The 23,399-nt window shown below is 37.4% G+C and overlaps 2 protein-coding genes across 6 annotated transcripts in view; one reads left to right on the plus strand and one right to left on the minus strand.

Moving 5' to 3' along the window:
- Positions 1-230: 230 nt before the first annotated feature.
- On the plus strand, positions 231-18,727 carry hoe1 (OCA2 melanosomal transmembrane protein hoepel1). Of its 5 annotated transcripts, none has more exons than XM_019058855.2 (18): positions 231-406; positions 5,882-6,088; positions 6,677-6,989; positions 7,426-7,504; positions 7,889-8,055; positions 8,978-9,084; positions 9,436-9,595; positions 10,456-10,527; positions 10,833-10,964; positions 11,341-11,456; positions 11,859-11,997; positions 13,418-13,553; positions 14,164-14,308; positions 15,085-15,133; positions 15,501-15,734; positions 16,183-16,441; positions 17,054-17,147; positions 17,910-18,727. In XM_019058855.2, exons 2-18 carry the CDS (start codon positions 5,910-5,912, stop codon positions 17,992-17,994), a joined length of 2,466 nt encoding a protein of 821 aa, XP_018914400.2. In that variant the 5' UTR covers positions 231-406; positions 5,882-5,909; the 3' UTR covers positions 17,995-18,727. The 5 variants fall into 5 exon arrangements, with proteins under 5 accessions (XP_018914400.2, XP_072156457.1, XP_018914398.2 ...); XM_072300356.1 differs by having other exon boundaries at positions 235-470; XM_019058853.2 differs by lacking the exon at positions 231-406 and adding an exon at positions 4,198-4,598.
- Cht10 (Chitinase 10) overlaps positions 18,492-23,399 on the minus strand; it is a 39,967-nt gene continuing 35,059 nt past the window's right edge. The window contains exon 38 of the mRNA XM_072300354.1: positions 18,492-21,576. Coding sequence (XP_072156455.1) covers positions 21,412-21,576 — 165 coding nt within the window. The 3' untranslated portion in view covers positions 18,492-21,411. The remainder of the gene's footprint in view (positions 21,577-23,399) is intronic.

Here is a 23,399-nt window from a genome sequence, read left to right on the forward strand (position 1 = left end):
CTGGTAGTGCCATCAATTTTCTAAAGTTGCCTAACCTGTAGCAAAAATTACTCACGCTTCTGAAGCATTGGCTAGATTGGATGTTAGCGATCTGGACTAATCTGTGTTGAGAGCGCGTCCTTGATATTTTTTCTGTTTGTTGATTGGTTCCCTGCAGTCGTTGTTGCCGTTTCTTGTTTGTTTATTTCCTTATCAGCGCGCGTACTCCACGACTCCACGTTCATTTTTATTATTTTACGTTGTGTTTGTTTTCTCTTGAGTGATTTTGCATAACTTATTGTTCACTATGTACGCTGACGACTCTTATTGTTCAATTAATAATTCTACTCAATTAATATTTCCCGTTGGTTGGGAGGATAATTACTCTAGACCTTCAAATGGAGGATTCTTGTCACACGCCAACAAGGTTTGCAACATTCGAGGTTTTCTCTCCAAATCTGTTCTGCACCCACAAACAAAACAAATTTTAGGTATATACTGTTTAAGACTTATAGCAGATTTAGTGCTCTTAACATTTAATGTACATAGCTGTTTCATGGTTTCACTCGCAACGTTTAAGCATTTAAGTACTTTTCATCCACATCTCTTGATGCGAATCGCAGAATACGAATTCAGCACACAGTAAATAAGACGGGTCACTCAATTTCCAGCTTCACAGTTACAGTTACTCAATTCCCTCTGCATTTGGATCTAAAGAGAGATCATTCACCTAAAGCCTGGGTTGAAGCGGATCGGTCTAACAATAAGTACAAAGTAAAGCACTGTTCAGAAGGGGCAAATTCACTTCAGTTTGCACTCATATCATGCTGATTCTATCTGTTCATCCATTGTTTTAACTTTTATCGTAGCGTCTACATCTGGCCAGAATGAGGCTCGTAACTGGCCTGGGAAGCTCCAATTTGCTTTGCTTGTTATGTTTTACTAGGGGGCTACGCCCCCTGGCCGCTACGCGGCCCAACCCCCTGAAGGCGCTCCGCGCCATCAATGGGCCGCTTCGCGGCCCTATTTTTACCCTCCTATCGGTGTTAGTTTTATTTTTCCCCTAAAAAATTACGAAATGAGGTATACTTTACTTTTAGAATGAAATAATTTTTGGTTTTGATGAATAAAGAAACAAATTTTTTTTTTTGAAGTCTAAAGGACGCGTTTTGGAATGACTACTTGATGAAATATTGCAGTAAAACAACGAACATTGATAATCAGGTAATAATTAAGAATTTCGGGTAACGGGGATCGAACCCACACCATATTTTAAGTGGACGCTTCCGACGTCTTTGACGACTCGGCTACCGCTCGTCTTAAGGAAGTAGGGGCGAATCTTGAGTAGATAAGTGTAGAGCTGATGCGCAGGCTACCCAGCTACTGCGCAACCTCCTCGACCACTGCGCATCCTCCCGCGCATAGCGGTAGCAGTCTCGGAGCATTCTGAAAATTCACTCACTTTTATAACGTGATTTTAAAAAAACCTGGGTCCTATTTCCAAAATCTGAATAGAGCGGGCTCATCTAGGGCCAATTACCCGTCGATTACCGCAAAAAACTTGGAAATCGACCCGGTAGAACGCTCAAACGAACCATGACAAAAAATATAAATTTACATTGTTTAAATGGGAGAATTCGCAACTTTACCACTTAATATAAAAAAACCTAGGCCATATTTTGAAAATCTGAAAAGAGTTGGCTTATCTAGAAACAATTGCCCGTCGATAGCCGCAAAAATCATAAAAATCGGCTTTGTAGAACGCTGGAACTAAGCGTTACCAGTTTCGCAAAATTAGGAGGCTTGAGAGCTTATAGTATAGATATACTTCTTATGTTTTTATTTTTTCTCAGCTACCTTGAATGTCATCTAAAGTGCGTGGTTTGAATTCAGTAAATTACGCCCCATGGAGTAGGGTTTTCTTCTTCTTTTCCTTCAGGGAAACTAGGGAGATCGTATAAAATCGACCAAAACCAGAAATCTTGACCTTTAATTACTGCGTGATTGTACCCGTAGCCTCTAGTTACCTCTAGAAATCAAATTAGAATACTTTTCATCCTACTTCTATTGAACAACTTTACAATGAACAACCATCTCACTGGAGGTCCAGTTTTTTTTTTTTAGAGGAATATCTGAAGGATCACCTAAAATTTCTCAGTGAAATACTTGGAGAATCCAGGACTATCCTTCTGGGGCCTCTCCTAATTTGCCAGCAGTCTATACTAAATCCATGGGGGGGGGGGGGCGCAGAACAATGGGCTCAGAATTTGAGGAAGAGTATGTACAATTATTTTTGGAAAGAGGATGATAAAATGCAGAAATCAGTGATCCAACAGTAAATTCTCTCTCCTCCAATTGACTAACCCACAAAAGACATACTTAGGTATGGGCGTAAGCAGGGGGAGCTGGGGAGGGGCCTGCCTTCAGGAATCTACTTGGTCCCCCCTAAAAAAATATGAAAGATTTCGCTCTAGAGGGCGCAATACTTATATTTCTATCTACGAAGTTGTATTTTTATCAATTTTTAGGTGAGAATAACTCAAAATTGCCCTTGAAACAACTACTTTTTTTCAAAATTTATCGAGGAAGGCCCCCAGACTTCCCATTGGAGTTGCAGCAATAACCCTCCCAACACCCTTTTCTGGAGCTAGTTAGGTCGTTTCAAAACCCTTCGATGGAAAGACTTTCTATACCCCTCTCTTCCAGACGACCCCTCCCCCCCCCCCTTGATGAGGTGCTCTTCTGATCCCCCTCAAAAAGCTCCTGTAGTTCATGCAGTTCCACCCATGACAGTTTGCCAATGTCTCGTAGTCTGTCACCCTGCAGCCGAAAAAGAAGGAGTATTACAACCGGTTTCCGGCCAATACAAATCGAGATAAAATATCCGACGTTCGTTTAGTCTGAGATACTCGTTTTCCTTATTCCGTGAGTTTCCTCCGTGATACATTTTGAACCGCAGACTTTCTATACTATCTTTGGCGGGACTCCTTTAACGCCGAAAGGTAGCGTACAGTGACGAAGCGTGAATGATCGATTATCAAAATTTCCCCATCTAAACTTATGGTAAAGAATCGATTATTAAGGTGTTCGTTGTGAACACCCTGTATATCGATCCTTTTCCATCGATTTAAATGGCAGACCAATCGATATATAGCAAAGCACGCCGCGCCACCGGTAGCGTAAAGCCAGTGGCGGCGCGTGGGCTTTTGATTCGTGGGTACAGAAAATAAGTCCTGGGGGCTGGGGGGTATAATCCCCCCGGACCCCCTCCCCCCCTAGGGCAAGGGACTCCGGGGTTCCGCCTCCGGAAAATTTTGCAAATTGAGCCCATCCAAAATGCAATTTTAAGCTATTTTTGCTAGTCAAAGCCATTAGATTTTTGCGTGCGAAAATCGCAACATTATCGCTAGAAGTTTGACTAACATTACCTCGAACACTTAACGTTTCAAACAAAGTTTACAGCAAACTCATTTCTTTTTCAGGCGTTGAAAGCGCCATTGCCAAAAACATTGGTAAAATTTGTGACTTCAAACGAGGGTTCACAAAAAAATGATCCAAAATCTCAAGAAATCACAAAAAATCTCACAAAATCTTGTGGGTGCGACTTCACCCACGTGCATCCATTACGCGCCGCCACTGCGTAAAGCTATGGGTATAACTACGGGCACGACCAGCTCCCGAAGCAGCAAAAGTTACGTATTTTTCGATTGTTTTCTCGAATACCCATGGAGAGATTGGATGAACGTCGCATTCTCACATCGCAGCGCTTTATCAGATACGTGTTTTTTTCTAAACTCTCAATGCAGGGAGATAATTCATGCCTAGTTACCCTTTGATGAGAGGATCTTCATGATAAAGAGCCACTCGGTGAAATACGATTAGCCTTCACTGTTGGAGGTAGGCAAAACAGCATCTTGCATGTTCGAATAGTGGTATCGCGTAAAAAAAATTAATCTTGTCTGTGGTATCAATAAAATGAACTAAGAGGTCTTTTGGTGACGAAAACGTGCACCCGTACGATCAAACCATCAATTTATGGACGGCCCTGTACCTATACCTTTCATTTTTTACCCAGACGAGCCTGTATTGTAGTCACCTTCTGATTATCAATTTCCCTATCAGCGAATGAAGGAATCTCCTCTAATTTCGCGGTACCTATCTTCATTTGCCGTGTGCTCGGATTTTTATCTAATGAACCAATGCGACACGATTTACAGATTGCGAGGTGTTTCAGTCATTCCTGCAGCTCGTGCTGCTCTCATCACCTCTGCCCAACCATTCTTTTCTCGTAGTTAGTGTAGTCTGCTTAAAGTATTCAAAATTCATACGTACTCTTCACATTTTTACCAGTGGTTTACAAGAATTACGTTGTAGTGGTGCTGCCGTGAATAATGTTTGTTGAAATTCTTGTGTACGCGAACATGATGAACAACGCATTTTTATCCTTCCTTTGAAATTAAGTGGTTACAGGCATTTATTTCAACGTCTAAAGTGTCGTGGGTTCAGTTTATATGTGTGTTCCTATTTTTAGTTGGTTCGTCAAACGTCTCAAATATATAATTTTCTATTTTAAATTATCCTCTCCGAGTAAATAATCTATTCGCGTGGTTGTCATTTTTGTGAGTATGTTTATTTTATGTGTATTTTTTTGCAATATTTTTTTCAAAGGACTTTAGTGTTAAGGAGGTGTATGCTGCTAACGATGGGCACATGGGCGAAATTAAGCATTTTGGGGGAAAGGGGGAGAGCACACCTCCAAAAGGGGTCCAACTCGTTTAGCTCTGATGAAAGGGTCTAGGAGATCTTCCCTCAGTAAATTTTGAAAATTTGCACTTCTCTGGTGAAATTCAGATTTTTTTTTCCACGGAAAAATCAGTGAAAATGGCCGGAGGCCGGAGTGTCACTCAAGTTATTTTACAAAAATATACCTTTGTCATAGCTCTAAAATAGAGCAGTTCGTTTGCAGTTGGAACCGCAATTTCTGGTACATCTGTAAAAACACTTAATGTGTGTATGGAAACTAATTGAACTTACGTTGTTCCTAAACGCACACTAGTTCGGTTACGCGAACTGAAGTTGCGTTTGACGAACTAAATAAGACTAATGATATAGAACATCATGTTCTCCTTCATTTTGTGGGCACGCAATTTTACCTACTTGGAAGTATCACGCGTTTCACCCTGTTCAACTTTTCTACTCCTGCGTTAAAGTCTCCGTGTCAGTCGAAAAGAGATTCTCCTTCATTTTGTGGTTGTATATCTTTACCTGCTTGGTAGTCGAAATAATTTGCTTCATGCGTTTCGCCCTATCAACTTTTCAACTCTGCGTTTAAATATCCGAGTCTGCTGCAAAGAGACCAAGTCTTTTTCATTTTTGTGGGAGTGTACGCAAGTTTTGTTGCTTCAGAATCGTGATCAGATCAATGAAGAGGGACCTCATTTACCGGAAGCAAATTTCCAAAACTTTGAACTTTGCGCAGAAAACGATCGAGGGATGTGTCTATGCTAATAACTGTAGGAATACTTCAAGCATCGCGTCGTCTCCCTAAGATCTCTAGTCTCTCACTCTCGGCTCTTGACTTGCGAATCACGCTATAAGCTCCGAGATGAGAACGCTACTTGGAGAGGTTGCGAGTCAAAAGCAGAGACTGAGACTAGTGATCTCGGAGGGATCCCAGACGCCTGAAGTATTCATACAGTTTTTCAGGCACATCCTTAAATCAGTTCTCTTGCAAAGCTCAAAGTTTCGGAAATTTGCCTCCCAAAAATGGACAGAAAAAAGAAGAAAATAGTAGGTATCCCTTTGACTACTCATATAGCCCATTAAAAATAAATTACCTTCGTTTGTTCTCTACTTCTACACTTGTTCACACCATTAAAATTTCCCCTCTTAATTTCCTCAGATTTGCGTATCAGGTCTGCCGTTGAGCGATGAGCTATCCAAAAGATGACGAGCGACTTATCTGCGACACTCCAACTTCGTCCGACAGGAATATTGGCAGTGAAAGCGAATCTTTGTTCAGTATCAATACGTACTATACACCCCAAACTCCATCTGGACCAGGAACGTCTACAAGACAGGATTCTCCTGAACCGTTTCCGTCGAGTAGGTAAGTTCAAAAACCAAAATTCGACACTGCATGAGTGTAAAAATTTGTTTCCTAATTTCATCATTCTGAAATTCCTGTATTTTCTCAATTTTTTCATGCGAAATCATGCACCTTTATAACTAAGAATTATTAACTTATTCCACGTGACTCAATGGTGAAAAATAATCGATAATTCAATAAGGCGTTATTAATCTGTTTTCTCTTCTTAAAATTCAAATTGTCATCAGGGAACTTTCCGCTGAAAATGAGGAAAAATCAGAACATGAGAAAATTCAAGACTCTATGGTCCGTAGGGTCATCAAAGGTTAAACCACCAGACTGCAGAAGTGTATTCTTTGGGCCAAAATAATACTTTTTTCTTTTATGAAATTTTTTTCGAAGTCGCTTTTTAAGGGGGCTACAGCACCCCCCCCCTTCCCCCCAAGCGCTAGGTTTTTTCTGTATTCCAGTCTGTCGGTTTAACTTTTGATCACCCTGTATACAATCCAATTTTTATACCTATGTTCAATCTTCAGATGATCTGTTTCCTCTCCCCTCTCTATACTCATTTTTTTTCACTAAGTCGTTTGATTCTTTTTATTCCCGCAGAGATACAGTGCCAGTTGGTGCCATAGCCGTGTGGAATGATCTGCCTGATCAAATCAAGCGAGATTCTACATTTGCTAATTTTCAAGAAGATTTTGCAATTCAGCAAAGTAATAATGCCACAACCTCCGATCAAAGTGTTCCCGAAATTGTCGTCACAAAAGAAGCCTCACTATCACCGTTTCTTAGTCGACGTGCTAATGATTCAAAATCAAAAAGTAAATGTGTGGACGAAGACGATGAAGCAGACTTGCCTATGTCGTGGGTTCGCCGACTTACTCAAATCGTTCTTTTTCTTGTATGGGTGTTTTCTATAGTAAGTTTTTATTATTTCATCCTAATTATTATTCTTGCACCGTTAGATTTCAGGTACAAAAAAAATCATTCCTCCTCTTTCCTGGCCAGTTTTCTGCTTTCAGTCTTTGTCAAAACTTAGATATGTTACTCTCCTTATAATCTTCAGCAAAAGTTTTAATGGGGGCTCGAAGATTCCATGTGCCATCCATGAGGTATTTGCTTCTGAATATCAGCAAAAATTAGGTCAAGCTTTACCTCTGATCAGGGTGGACAACGCTTTAGGAAACTGTCGTGCTGATCGTTTTTTCCGTCTTTCGTCGTCACTGCCTCCAAGAGATAACAAATTTTTCCACTTTTTTTACCTCATCTTTGGTCATTAGTTTGCATACCGTTCACAGTTTGTGAAAATCTTGAAATTCCCTTTTTCATTTTTTGTTTCTCATTTTTGTTTCCAGACAATACTGATGTGCTCAAATGAACATCCTAATGACAGTGATTTGCACCAGTTATCTGTCTCCCACGGAAAATCAAAAAGTTAGTACTTAATTTAATAATAAGAAATTTGAAGCAAAAAACTCAATTTCCCATCATTTAAGACTGTAATGATTAACGATTAAAATTTGAGACTAACTTTTGTAAACTTGGCTCACATGAATACAGTTAGTATTCAATTAATTAATTAATACAAAATAATTGATGTAGTACTTATGTCTCTAAAGCATGTTAAGGGCTCAGAAAAAAAAAATTTTCTCGTAACCCAATCTCCCCTTATTTGAAAGATCGATTGATTGCACCTTATTTACATTGTTTTTACTGATATTAAATTGTGCTTTCTGCCAAATATGTTTTCTTTGAAAATTTATTCTCAAAACATTCTTTCCATAATACAATAAATTCATTTTTTTTTATTGCCTTTAGGTTTTCTAATATCCCAGAATATTGTTCTACAGGAGTTAAAAGTGGAATTATTTGGAGCATTCATACCAGATGATTATGAAAGCCTGTCTAGCCGCAAGCTAAGTGTATGGATTGAACTACGCCAATCTGTCAAAAAATTGGAGAAAAATAATCCAATGTACATGCAGGTATGGATGAAATGACTTGTCTATTTGTAAACTTATTTTTTCAAAAACTTGTATTCTTTCTCTAGTCTTTTTATACTTCTCAGAAATTATTTGGTGAATTAGAAAAACAAGTTGGTTGTAGGATGAATTTCTTTAACAACCTATACATTAGGTTGTTAACTAGAACATACTTTTGTACAAATTTTCTTCCTCTTCTGATACAGTGCACCTTTAATCTTGTAGTTAAAAAAAAATCAGCAGGCAGGAAAGGTGTAGGATGTATAGCAAAATTAGTTCAGTGCTAAATTCACTCAAGTAGATTTTGGTTTTTTGTGAGCCAGAAGTGTGACTTGATGCACAAAAAAATGCTGGTTCCTAACTTTAGAGTTAAATTTGGAAAGTATCAATGCGTTCATTGTATGCTCTGTAAAATTTTGATACGAACTCAAGTTGCTTTCTTTCAATTTCGCACCCTGTCTGATTTACTTTTCGACGGTGAAACTACCAAACCACGTATCTCGGTTTGCGACGTCGCAGACTTCCTGTCATATTTCATTTTTTAAATGAAAAACTACTTAACGTCCAGTCTTGAAAATTTCTGTGATTTTTCCTCTTCGTGTGGAGAAAATTCAGTGAACAGTTCAAGGAATGATATTGATTTGGTCTACTTCAAAAAAATAAAATGCGAGCGTAGATTTTTAAACACCGCAAACACGAGATACGTGGTTTGGTAGTTTCACCGTCGTTTTACTGTTAGCATCTATTAAAAAGTATCAGTCATCCACAGCAGCCAATTTTGCTGTGTTGAGGAAGTTGTCTCAATTATGTGGTAGTCCCGTTTTTTTCATGGCTTTTTGATTTTCATGTGTGTTTCAAAATAAGGTGAGTTTCGAAAAATTCTTTTGGAATTTTTAATATCTAAATTGAATGCCTCCGATTTCAGAATTTAAGTAAAGTCTGGGAGGTACCACTTGTTTCTGAAGAAATGCTGGATACAGTTCCTGAAATAAGCGTCACCAAGCTTTTTGAATTTGATGAGGTGGATAAAGAGTAAGTTTAGTAATTGGAATATTTCTCTGTTCAATGTAAGTTTTTTTTAATTTTAAAAAAAATTAAAAAAGTAGAAATTCAATGGTGACAGTTGTATCGTAACTGAATTAGCTTACTAAAATAGTGAATTATTAGTGAATAATATTCACCAGTTGTGAGATCAGGGGAATTTTTTGACCTCTCTCCATTCCCTCACATGAAGAGCATCACCTGGTATTAACAATGTGTGCACCATTTTGCAGTGATTTTATGCATGTACAGAAACAATGATACATTACCTTTATTGAGTAACGTGCTGCGAAGAGAGTTTGTAAAATTAAAATTGTTCTCAATTTATTTTTCCCCTCTCAGGATATTTCAAAACAGTGAAGTGCGGCTTCAACTTCAAACAGACCTAAATGCCAGTTTTCCTGTCACCCTCACTGTCGATTTGCATCCCATCAGACCGGAGGATGGAATTATCTTTGCCGCTTTCATTTTATTTGGGCTGTACATATTAATTATGTTTGAGGTAATCTTTTTTTACATCTATTTTACGTCAAAGTTCCTCGGAATATTTCCCCCATGCTGTTCTAAGAAAATTGTGCTGCTGACCAATCTGTTCAGTATTTAGTTGCTAAAATTCAAGCAGCTCTAAAGACGATGTTAAATTGAATATTGAATGTATAAAGTTTTGAGTTTTTTTTAATAAAGTTTTGGAGTTAATTCTGCAAGACATCAGAAGCTCTGAAAAAAATTAAATGTTATCAACATTTTTCTAACTTGTACATGTGTAACTTTATTTTAAGGTGTCTAGTATCCAGAAAAATGATTATATACCAGGATTTATTAAGGAATGATGAATTTCTGGGAAAATCAGGAAACTCACTAAGGATTCGTATCAAACACGAGGACTTCTCAGTCTTTCTAATTTGAGAACATTTTGTATTTTTTAGCGGTCTGATTTAGACTCAAAGCTGAAAAATTTGTGGAACGATGAATGATGAATGAAAATTATTTTGCTAGAAACTCCCAAAGAAGATCTTAGTTCTTCCAAGAAAAATCTTAGCTCTTTTGGGGGCAAGTGGAAGGAGACCATGGTTTTCATAAGCGAATCTACCAGTGAAAATGAGGAAAAATCAGTAAATGAGAAAACTCAAGGAATTTTGCAAGCTTTTTTCAAGCGTCTGCACCATTAACCCTCAATTTTTTTTATTTTTTTTTTTTACTTCGTTTTTATTTCTTTGTTTTCCCCCAAGATCATTGAATTAAAACATTATTTTTTCAACGTAATGCTTCATTTTATAAAACTTAAAAAAACTTGACCTGATATACTTCTAAACTTCAGTAGAATTAATTCTCATACCAGGGCAATTTTTATTTTTGTTTCAGATAGTACACCGAACAATTGCTGCTGTCTTTGCGTCAACTCTATCTATTGCAATTTTAGCTGCTCTAAATGAGGTAAACAGTGTAGTCTCTTCTTTACATCTTCATGTCTCAGATTGCACCATTGTAAGTCTCCGCGCATGCTTTATGTTTTAAAGGAAAACCAACCAACAGTTTCTAATGGAATTTTCTTAGAATTTTCCTCACTCACTCCAAAAAATCACACTGAATTGCAAAGAAACATATTGATTATCTTTTCTTGAAGAGAATAAAACATGATCAGACATTTTTAAAAGTTACAACTATTACACATTTTTTTGCCTTAAAGCATAGATATGTCTCGTATGAAGTACACTTTAAATAATTTTTTATTGTTCCAGAGACCAACGGCTGCTGAGTTGATATCATGGGTCGACGTAGAAACAATTGTTCTTTTGTTTTGCATGATGATTCTGGTCGCAATCTTTGCTGAAACGGGTGTATTTGATTATCTGGCTGTTTATGCTTACAAGGTCAGTATACGAGTATTAAATTTTCAATGTGCATGGACTGTTGTTTCTGGGGATTGTGGCTCATTTTGAAGTTGATTTAGGCTCCTGGAGCTCTCTCTCCTCAGAGGAATATAAGTTTGAACACTCAAAATATGTTAAAGTGAAGAGAATTTGCTGATTGTATTTTATCGATTATTTAAGGCGATTGCCCATATGGATCAAAGCAATATTTCCCTTTTTTTATTGAACAGTCCATCAGTAATTTTTTACAGCATGTCACACAGGTTCTTGCAGATTGTGTAAACTTAGAGGAGAGTAAGTTTTAGATCTTGTAACATTATTGAATTGCTTAAAATCCATTTGCTGATGGCGACAATAATGATGATTGGATTTTCAGGTTACCAATGGGAAAGTCTGGCCTCTAATTATCACTCTCTCTGGTTTTACGGCTCTCATATCATCAATTCTGGATAATGTCACAACAATCTTACTTATGACTCCTGTGACTATCAGGTACAAATCAAAGGTTTTTCTTTTCTTTTTCTCACTGTTTGAAGATAGGAAGCATTGAGCATAAAACTTTAAACTGTGTCAGTAATTTAAGTTTTCTTAAAAGTCTTGACTGTACGACCCATTACATTTCATAAAAAAATATAATTTAATCATTGATTGCCTTATGTTCTTTGTTAAGAAGTGTCTAAAGTTATGGTTTTACGGTGCACTTACGGCCTGGTATTTCTAGTCTGAAAAAAGGCGGTGATGACTCGATTTTTCCTGACTTTTATTCATTGAGACCACCTGTTTTTTACAGGCTTTGGTTGCCCCTCCATTTAAAAGATTGTGTAGTTTTTCATTTGAACTCAAGTAGTATCCGTTTATGATAAATTACTTAGTTTTCTTCCATTTAACTTTCAGACTTTGTGAAGTAACAGAACTAAATCCTGTTCCCATATTGATGGCGGTGTTGATTTACTCTAACATCGGTGGAGGTTTGACACTTGTTGGTGATCCGCCAAATGTCATAATTGCTACAAACGCAAAAATTGTAGCTGCAGTAAGTGATTTCATAACTTATATTAATTTCAGTAATCGTAAAATTCCTTTCGTAAGAAATCTGCAAGTTTTGATTCAATCGCAGATGTGGTTTTAATTTTCTTGCAAGAAAACATTTCAAGGCAATATGTAACTGAACTTTGTTTCATTAGCATAATGTGTGCAAAATATCAAACGGATCAACGAAGAAAAGAAAGACACTCCTTCCTATCTCCTTTTAGAGGGAAATTAATGTAAAAAGTCAAATTACTTTTCAATTGGTGCGGACTGTGGAGCCATCTAAGTGATTTTCTCTTGATTTCAATGAAACTTTTTGTGTGTAGATAGACCATAAATTGACTAGGGTGTGGCAGAAAAGAACCAAATATTTGGACATTTTTATAAAAGTACGTATTTTTACAGAGAAATAATTTATGAGTGTGTTGTTTTTAAAATAAGCTAAATATTGACAAGGGTGTAAATGGTTTCACCATGCAACTAGTCGTTTGAGACCAAATTATGGACACTGACAAGGTCCTCCCCCTTTCCCTGCAAACAATATAATTTAACAATTTCCTTAGATATTTGAAAGAATATTGCAAATCCACCAAAAAATTTACCATAAATTTTAATCAGCCCGTTGTGTTAACCCTTTTGCAAAAACCTAATGCTTTCCAAAAAATTGCAGAGGCCTAGAATTTATGCACCCCTGAAAGTTGGCTCTTTGCTGACGAACTTGGTCTCAAAGTAGCCAACACCTGAAAACTGGAGGCAGAGGGGCAAAGTCAAGTAGCTGGTTTGTTTCTTTTAGAATTTGAAATATAAAGGCAAACAACCAGGCAACTGGATCATACAAACAACCTAGACCTTGACTGGAACAGTACCTATTAAAATGACTTAAGGTGATTCGATGGACGCCATATTTTGTGTCAGAACGGCATGCGATATATCGCATCAATTGGCTCCATTTTTTCAGCTACTCGTCATTTTTCTCCAATTTAGAGATCGCAATTCTGTTGTCAGGAGACTAAAGCACTCACTTATCAATTTTAACAAAGAAATTCAACGTAATAAAGGCGTGGTTTTTTTAGAGAGAAAATATCGCATTCGAGTGCAGTTTCGATATCAGTATCGAATGCGATGTTTTCTCTCTGAAAAAACCACGCATTTAATACGTTGAATTTTCTTGTTAAAATTGGTAAGTGAGTGTTTTAGACCCCTGACAACAGAATTGCGATCTCCAAATTGGAGGAAAATGATGAGTAGCTGAAAAAATGGAACCAATTGATGCGATATATCGCATGCTGTTCTGACACAAAATATGGCGTCCATCGAATCACCTTAATCCGATACAATAGGCTGAGCCTCTCTTTTTGACCTCCCCCTCCTAAGCTGCAACATTTTGTCACATGGACCACAGATAATATTTCTTTATGTCATAGGGTGTCAATTTTGGAAGTTACATTTTACATGCTGGCACAGGATGTCTCATTGTAATGGTTGTCGTTCATTTCCACTTGAGGTACATTTTCCGCAATACGAACGATCTTCGTTTCTCCGAGCCACATGATGTGCAAGGTAATTGTTGTTTAAAAATGCCAACTTTTAAATTTATTTTATGATCAGAATGATTACATATTTAAAGAATAAGAATGGCTCAGTAGTTCTACTTTTCTCCACAATGTTTTCCTCATAAATAGGAGCATGCCTCTGAATATTATAATTATTTCTTCTTTTTGTGAATACAACTTCTGATGTTGTATCGGCAATGAAGGATGATACAATATTGTATCATCACCATCAGCTAAAAGAACCTTTTGATAATACATGGTGGAAGTGATGTGGGGCATGGTATGGTAGCAGACATTCAATGAGAAGTTAAAAATTGAGGAGAAAAAAAATTAAATTTTTCATTTTGGCTGTCTCGTTTGTCAAGATGCATTCAGGATCCTTAGAATTGGCTGTTACAATTGCATGAAAAATTCCTTAGCAATCAATGTGTAGAGTAAGTTTTTCTGAAGAGTCTCTTCAACCTACCTAAGTTTAGAGAGGAAGAAAATTATTTTTCTTGACTTATTTGAGTGAGCGTATGCCACTATTCACAACTGTGTATTGTAATCTTTCCTTTCTTTCATTTCATGAAGTATGGATTAACTTTTTCCTGATATGTTTTCCTATTTGATCTTAGAACTCCGCCATGAAATCGCAATCTGGCAAAGAGCTGCTGCATCGCTTTCCTCTTATTCCAAAGATGAAGATCTGGTCCGTGAAACTCTCATGATTAAAGTCAGAAGATTGTTGGGTGAATTGAAAACAAAGCTTCTCACTGGAAGGTAATAAATCACACTATGTATTTTTTCATGATATGTTCCTCTTCCTCACGAACATACACTTCCTTTTATTGATGTAATTCATAATTCATTCGTTACATTACTGTAATATTATTTTCCTTTCACTTTTTTTTTTCATAATCTCTCGAAGAGACTAATCTCTGGCCTCAAGAACCAAGAATAAATATTTTCATCAACTACGTTAGGTTTACCTTCAAGCAATAAAGCTTACTTCAACTATCCGGATACTTTATTCGAGATTAAAGTTGTCCAATCAAATGAAAGGAAAAACTTACAATGCTTTCAGCTCATCATGAAAAAATTTCAGGGATGTAATGAGAATGCGCAGAGTTCAGTATTCAATATCCAAGTCCACAGACTGTTTATTCTAGGAGGCAATACTCATATGTATAGAGACTTTAACCAATGAAAGAATCTTACAATGTCAACTTGAGATCACAGCAAGTAAGTTGGCATACTATCGGAGGGCGACAGAGACTCTTTTGTTTCCGTTCCCGCTACTATACACGAGATAATGGATGTACTGGCTTGTTCCATTCTAATAATTAGTCAACTAACTTTCTATGAATTCATTTATGTGTATTTTAGACCTCAGTTTAAGGTCAAATTTTTTCGCCTCTCAGGAATAGTATTTAATTAAAAATTTTGCAGGTGCTCCTCTGAAGTTGGCTTGACTTGAATAATCCGTTTTTGCCAAAGATATAATTTAATGTGACGTAATTTTTTGTATTGAATTATGTCTCTTTTTTTTATTTCAGTTCGGCTATTCCAAATTACAAAACAAACCTCCAGGAACTTCAAGAAAAGGTATGCTGTAATACATCTTGCCTCTCTTTTTTTCTCTCCTCTCTCTTTTTTTTTCTTTCTTCAAACCCCAAATGCATTGGATCATATAGCAGAGGTACAGCAGTTGTAGAGGATCCTGTTTACTACAGCCTCAACGTAGAAAGCTTTTCTTTAGCGTGGGAAAGAAAACCAGAGACACTTTGGCACCTCGGTGTTTCTCGGAAAATTGTACAATAGACTAAGTACCTATTTGTAAATCTCAAATTTCGTTGCATAAGAGAACTTCTAATACTGCAGCCTCTCATTTTATGGAAAATAATTGTTTTTTGTCTTATTTTTGATCAATTTATCTAATGGGTTTTCTTTTGGTTATCTATGTTTTTCTTAGTACCCGATACGAGATAGGAAACTCCTCATAAAGTCCGGATTTACTCTCCTCTTCGTCATCACTCTATTTTTCTGCCATTCAAATTTCAAGCTAAATCTATCTCTTGGATGGTCAGCTCTCTTTGGAGCTGCCCTTCTGTTCATTTTAGCAGAGAAAGTAGATTTGGAAGGAGTGCTTGCTCGAGTCGAGTGGTCGACATTACTGTTTTTTACTGCCCTTTTCGTTTTAATAGGTGTAAGTATTCGTATCAGATTTTGTATCCTTAACCTGTAGTCTACTTCCTTTTCCTTTGTCTTATTAGAATACAGTGTTGGATGGTATGTTTTAAAAACCTGATAGCATAAATATACCATATTCATCATTTTAAAATTTTCATCAGAAAATCTAATTGTCTACGTTAATGAGGAGTTTTGTAAATTAGTGGATTATTACAATGAAAATAGATTCTCATAACCCTGAAAACTAGTTTTGGTTGAATTTTATAGGAAGAGAGAATGCAAAGTAGAGGAAAAAATATTTTGAGATAGGACAAAGTGACAATAAGCACATGACGAAAAAGTGTCTTTCCAAACTTTTTTGAGATCCTGAAATAGCTTTTCTTTATCCTCATTTTTTAATTTGTTCTCTATCTCGTGGTTAATGATTAAGCAAGAACCATTGTTTTTTTGTTTTTTTTCAACAGGCTCTGTCTCGCCTAGGCTTAATTGAATGGATTGGTCATCAAACGGAACTGTTCATCCTGGGTGTGGACAAAGAATCGAGGCTTGCTGTTGCCATTGTGCTGATCCTGTGGGTCTCTGCCATTGTTTCCTCATTCGTTGATAATATTCCTCTAGCATCCATGATGGTTCACATAATCACAGGGCTGTCTCAAAACAAAGAGCTTGAGTTACCTCTCCAACCGTTGGTTTGGGCATTGGCATTGGGCGCCTCTTTTGGCGGTAGGTCAATTTTTTTTAGCAATCATTCACACACATCATCCTCTTTTGTAGCAGTGATGCAATTTATTAGAGCGACCTTTTTACTATCATAACTTTGATAGTTACAAGGTATTTCTTTTCGTTTCTACTCATGCCACTTGGATTCACTTAAAAATCAAGAAAAATTCTATATAGTATTTCTCCTCTGAAACACTGCACGTTTCATTCGCCTCTCGTCAGCCTTGTCTTAAGCTGTTTATTGGTAAATTGCATCGTAATTGAATGTAATCAGGGAAACATATAGAGTCGTTCATTTTGCGATTATTTCTTGTGACTGGGATTGACGTTGACAAGTTTTAATGCTGTATTTCCAGTCATTTTGTGTTTATTTTTCTCTTTGGTGTAATTTCTTTTTAGTCGCGATGCTAAGAATTTGTCGACTTATAAAAGTGGCAGTTATTTTAATGTTACAGTTCAAAATTTGAAGATCGGTTTTCTTTTCAACCTTTTTTAAAACTTAACCCATGCATGAATTCTGCAAGAATGATTGATCCCATGAATTTTACCCTTTAAAAGAGCCTGAACCTATATGTCGCTCATCTTAAGTTACCTTTATATATTCTTATTATTCAGGTAATGGCACACTAATAGGAGCATCCTCTAACATGGTCTGTGCTGGAGTGGCTGAGCAACACGGATATCGAATTTCTTTCAGTGAATATTTAAAGTAAGTATCCACCTTCTGTATGTATTTATTACAAAAAAGTTCATTTTTTTATTGTATTTGAACGTTATTATACTGAACGAAACTGTAAAATTGAATTAAATCTAAAGGAACTATGTGCATAGGCTTTGCAAGCCTACGTCATTCGTTTTGATTTCATTCATTTGCTCATAGTTCGTTTCAGCATTATTACTTGCATTTAGAAGTAGTCATCATACAAGGATATCTCTCTAATCGGACAGTATTTAAGGAGGAAACAACATAAACCAGAATGCTTACATTCCATCATTCAAGGGTATCTCTCTTCCCAAGTAGCAGTGATCGCGATAAATAGCGATTTTATCGGTTGGTTATCGCGATTATATCGGTTGCAATATACCGAGATATTATCGCATAAAAAATTGCGATACATGGCGATTAAATCGCTACACATCGCAATTTTTGGTTCGATAAAATCGCGATGAATTTTCGTCGATAAAATCGAGATTAAATCGCCATTTATCGCGAGTTTTATTTCGAAAAAATGGCGATAAATTGCCGGGCGATTAAATCGCGATTTTATTCCGATAAGATCGAGGATAATCGCTCAGATGTTGATGATCCTGGCGATTTTATCGCCGATAAAATCGCAATATATAGCGATTTTTCCGTTGAAAAATGCTACTTGGGTTATCAGACAGTATTTAAGGAGGAAACTACATAAACCAGAATGCTTACATTTTTCTTTAATTACATATGTACTTATTATTTTTTTATGTTTTTCAGGATTGGCTATCCAGTTATGCTTGTGAGTGTTGTCGTCTCAACTATCTACCTGTACATTGCACACGTCATTTTTGCATGGCACTGATTTTTTTCTGTGATTCTGTAATTTTAAGAAAATTATTTTTTCCGTTGAATTAGGTATGTTTTAAGATTATCTTACAAAACTTAAGAGGGTCGAAACCTCAAGTGTAGATTTTATGAAATTGAGAGGTGGAACCTCTTGATTTTTTTAGTGGACAGCTACTAGCTCTATCCCTACTTTTAGCTTTCTAGGGGTGAAGAAGTTTTATTTCCGAAAAATTCCATCCTTGAATCTAACCGGTCTTTTCTTTTTTTACTTCAGAAAATCAATAGGGGAAGTAATCAGAATACTTTTCACAGACTTTTCCTCAAGTATTTATAGCTTGATTTTGTGAGGAAAATTTTAATAGAGTGAAGGAAATCGACTCTTTTACACAAATTAGCCCTTAACTCTTTTATTGTTCTTTGCTTTACTCATTCCCGTTCTTTAATTGACTTATGTCTCTCGCGGTAATTTTTTAGTCTACTCTTGCTATTTTCTTAAAACTTAGCGATTTTATCGGGGGAGGGGAGGAGGAAGACTTTTTTCTCTTTTTGTGATTTCTGCCATCAATGTTCCTTTGATGTTATAATCTGTGATAATAATTGCTCTGAAACTGTAATTTAATTCATTTGCAACGTCTTGCAAACTTCCATAGACCAGTATTGTAGTGTTACATTGTATTTACTGTTTGAATTGATACTTATGCGTGTTTAAAAAAAAGAAAAAAAAAACTTTTTTCATATTTCCATAATAATTTTTTGTGTTTTGTTACTTGCTCTGGTGAAAGATTGACGAATCATAAGTGTTTTTAGAAAATGAGTATTAGACAGAATGGAGAATTTGCATGCAAATTTTTTATTGCTTCATCTGGAAGTGCTTAAAGAACTGATTTCACAGTATTTTTTGTAGTTTTTTTCTGATGAGGGAAATAGTATTAAAATAGATTTAAAAGTGAGAAAATGCAACACCTAGTGACGTCATCTGGCAGAATTCCCCATTTAAACACACGTATTTTAGCAGATTAGATTATTTTGTCATATCTTCTTCAATAAGCGTTCAATTCATGAACCAAGGTATCCTCGTGTTCAGTTGACTCATTGTCAGTAGTTTCCACTAAAACAGAAGGCCTTGTCCACACGAGTGCGGTTCGCGGAACTTATTCCGAGGAACTTGTTCCCAGAACAAGTTTAAGCTGAACTAAAAACTTGTTCCTCCAAAACCTGGAACTTCCCCCGTACTCCGAGCTTCTATATATGTTTCTTTTGATGTGAATTTGTTTGTTTTTGTTTTTTACGTCCTTTACATTTCTTGACATTTATTTTTGTTACTTTGGCGGCCGTAATCTATACTATAAGCTCCGAGACATCCTAATTTTGCGAAACTGGTGACGCTTAGTTCCAGCGTTCTACCGGGCCGATTTTCATGATTTTTAGGGCTATCGACGGACAATTGTCTCTAGATAAGCCAACTCTTTTTAGATTTTCAAAATATGGCCCAGGTTTTTTTATATTACGTGGTAAAGTTGCGAATTCTCCCATTTAAACAATGTAAATTTATACTTTTTGTCATAGTTCGTTTGAGCGTTCTACCGGGCCGATTTCCATGATTTTTACGTAAATCGACAGGTAATAGGCCCTAGATGAGCCCGCTTTAATCAGATTTTGGAAAAAGGACCCAGGTTTTTTTAAAATCACGTTATAAAAGTGAGTGAGTTTACAGAATGCTCCGGTACTGCTACCGCTATGCGCGGGAGGATGCGCAGTGGTCGAGGAGGTTGCGCAGTAGCTGTATAGCCTGCGCATCAGCTCTACACTTATCTACACAAGATTCGCACCTGAGACTTCATGTCGAGAGGTGGCTATGTCGTCTACGACGTCGAATGCGTCCACTGTGAACTCGTTGTGGGTTCGATCCCCGACTCATGAATTCTAAATTATTGCTTGACTCTACCATTGTTCATTGTTTTACTGCAATATTTCATCAAGCAGTCATTCCAAAACGCGTCCTTTTAATTTTAAAGTAATTTTAAGTAAAGTTTAAAATTAAAGTATACCTCATATCGTAATTTTTTAAGGGTAAAAATAAAACTAACACTGATAGGAGGGTAAAAATAGGGCCGCGAAGCGGCCCATTGATGGCGCGGAGCGCCTTCAGGGGGTTGGGTCGCGTAGCGGCCAGGGGGTGTAGCCCCCTAGTAATCTATTATTTTGCGATAATTAAATAGTTTTATTGAAGTTCCGGTTCCAGTTCGGGCGAACTCGTGTGGACAGCATGCCTCGTTTCAAGGAATAAGTTCCGGGAACTGAGAAGTTTGAGGAATAAGTTCCGCAAACTGCGCTCAAGGGACAGGGCCCAAAATTCATTAAATTTCAGACAACTGCAAATTCTCCATTGTTGTGACTCCATTATTACTCTAAAAATATTTATTAAACAAAAACTTGAAAATGCTTCTCCATAAGAAGGTCAGAACATGTTCTTTATGGTAGGGACAGAAAGTTACCAACAATTTTAATAGAAAAACTTTGGAGGATTTGAGATTCATAAGGTTTGTTCGCAAGTTACAAACAAATTAAAAGAGACAACAAGATGAAGAGGTTTTAAGTTATTTTTTTTTTATTTTTGAAACACACTATGAAACAATTATTTATGAGTTAAAGCACTTGAACACATACGTTTGAGACAAAACAGAGCAGAAGTTATCACTTCGTTCAATTATAGGACACTAAAGTGCCTATAACAATTTGACCAAAGAAATATACATACTTAATAGGAAGCAATATTACAATTGAGCAATTAAAAATATCTACCTAACTAATTTGAGCACAATTTACAATGGAAAGGGAAAATATGTAGTGGTGGAGTCTCTGTGATGAGTAACTTCAGTTGACTGCCCAGACTACTTTCAGATTTTTTTACTTCTTCATTGAAAAATATACTAAAATGGTACCTACTACAGCATTGCTGTTCCGACGATTTTCATTTTGGTTTGCAGCACTACAGCAGCAGTTTTTTCTGGAAATTTCTCTCAGGGATTTGTGCACTTATAGAGAAGCAAAAAAAAAAAATATGCGTTTTAAAAAATGGTTTTAGAGAAGGCTGTTTATCAGAGATAAAAAACACTATAATTTTATGGGAGAATCATAATATTTCTCTGCATCGCAAGGACATTTAGATCATACGTGAGGATAAAATAAAGAATTGGGGTGATTCTATTACAATTTGTATGATTTTGTTCTGCTTTCTGAAAATCATTGCTGCTTGAAATATAGATTAATCCAGATAACGAGGTTATGGAAACATTATTGACTTATCAATTGGAGGATACTGGAGTTACTAATGACAGAAACTTTAATAATAACGAATGCTCTGTGATATCTACTTTTTTATTTTTGATCTTATGCTTTATCAGTCAAGAATTGCAAAAAGCCTAAAGTCATTTTAAGTGCAGTCTTCTCTTGTGGCCCGTTTCTTGTAATTTCGTAGTTCTTGATTGACCGTTGTGAGAAGAGGGTTAGGACCGCAGCCACAAAGTCCGGAAAAGTCGTCTAAATCAAGTGCCCAAACCATTCCTCCTCCAAGCTGATTTTCTTTAATGTAGGTACTCTGATGGACATAAAAGATACAAATAGTTAAGACATTTATATATATATATAGTCGCTTTATAACGCACTCTGGCGTTCTACGACACCCAAACGCCACATATGCCTGTCTTCCCAGAGGTTATCGGGCAACTGACACCGCAACATCTCTTCGTCAACGCCCTGCCGCCAACCCTTTACGGGACATCCCCGTCGCCTTTTCCCAGGTGGAACCCAATCCAAAACTTGTTTGGGCAACCTCTCCTCCGACATTCTTTGCACATGCCCATACCAGCATAACTGCCTGGACATGACGTCGTGCACGATATCTTTCTCAACCTTCATCACCTGGCGAATTCTCTCATTGCGGACACGGTCCCGTCTCGAAATGCCGGCAGATCGCCGCCAAAAATCCATTTCAGTTGCCCTCAACATTTCTTGCGTTCTTTTCGTCAAAGGCCACACTTCACTACCATAGAGCACGATACTTTTAACGATGGAGTCATATATCCGGTGCTTGTTTGCCTTTGAGATGCTCTGATCCCAGAGCACCCCGTTCAGCATCGCGATGGCTCTCCTGCCCTGGATGATCCTGTCCTTAATTGCTCTATCCATCCTTCCATCCTGATCAAGCCAGACACCGAGATACTTGTACTCATCACACTCTTTGATGCGCCGTCCATCCTCAAGCTCTATGCTTTGCCGTTGATGCGCTGCTCCCACGACCAGCTTCTCTGTCTTGGACACACTAACGTCCATGCCCCATTTCCGATATTCTTCGACCAACTTACGCGTCATGTAATCTGCATCTTCCTCATCTTGAGCTACAACGATCTGGTCATCGGCAAAGCATAGAGTATAAAGGGTCTGCCCATCAAGGAGTGGAACGCCCATTCCTGCAACCTTCTTTTTCCATTCCTCTAACACGTGCTCTAGGTATACCTTAAATAGTGTTGGTGACAAACAACAGCCTTGTTTTAGCCCTTTTGTGACGAAGAAACCTCCGGACAACTCTCCACGACATTTAATTCTTGCTATAGTCCCGTTATAAAATGATTTAATTGCCCCCACAAGTCCTTTGCTAAAACCCCTTTTTTCCAAGGCTTCCCAAAGTTTCACTAACGGCACGCTGTCATAAGCTTTCTGAAGATCCACAAACACCAAGTGCAGTTCCTGGCTGACCGCCCTTTTCTTCTGGATGACCTGGGTAATGGTGAACAAATGGTCGACGGTAGACCTACCGGCTCTAAAACCAGCCTGTTCTTCGGCTTCCTGGCCGCTCCAAACCTCTTCGACCTTTGCCTTGAGAATTTTACCATAGACCTTGCTCAAGGTTCCTGTGACCGATATACCTCTGTAATTATCGCAATCTTGTTTACTACCTTTCTTATGACTGGGAGTAATCCAAGATTCCTTCCAATCCTTTGGTATTTCGGAACCATGCAAACAGTCTTGCATTAATTTCCGAAGATGTTCAAATAGTTTACCGGTGCCACATTTTATCAACTCTGCCGGTATACCCCCAGGTCCAGGAGCTCTGCGAGTTTTCAACTCCCTCACAGCCTTCACTACATCTTGGAGCTGGATCTTCACGTTGGAATCTTCTTTAGTGCCTATGACTCCGCCTTGAAACTCGGGTCGCCTCTCCGTTAATAAATCTTTAAAATAGTCTTCCATCTTGTCAATTGGTATCGGAGATATGATGTCGCGCATTTTATTCCGCCGCAACCCTTTGATCACTTTCCAGCCTTCTGTACTTTTCCGACCTCCAAGGTAGGTATTTATCTTCATACAGCTCTCTTCCCAAGCCTCATTCTTCTTCCGAGTGATTACCCGACGGACTCTTGC

This window comes from Bemisia tabaci, chromosome 5 (genome assembly GCF_918797505.1).
Source record: "Bemisia tabaci chromosome 5, PGI_BMITA_v3".
NCBI classification, from domain to species: Eukaryota; Metazoa; Arthropoda; class Insecta; order Hemiptera; family Aleyrodidae; genus Bemisia; species Bemisia tabaci.

Coding starts and splice junctions, on each gene's coding strand:
- hoe1 (XM_019058855.2), top strand. CDS start 5,910: ATGAGCTATCCAAAAGATGACGAGCGACTTATCTGCGACACTCCAACT. Junction 7,505..7,888: donor CTCCCACGGAAAATCAAAAA/GTTAGTACTTAA, acceptor TATTGCCTTTAG/GTTTTCTAATATCCCAGAAT. Junction 16,442..17,053: donor ATTGGGCGCCTCTTTTGGCG/GTAGGTCAATTT, acceptor CTTATTATTCAG/GTAATGGCACACTAATAGGA.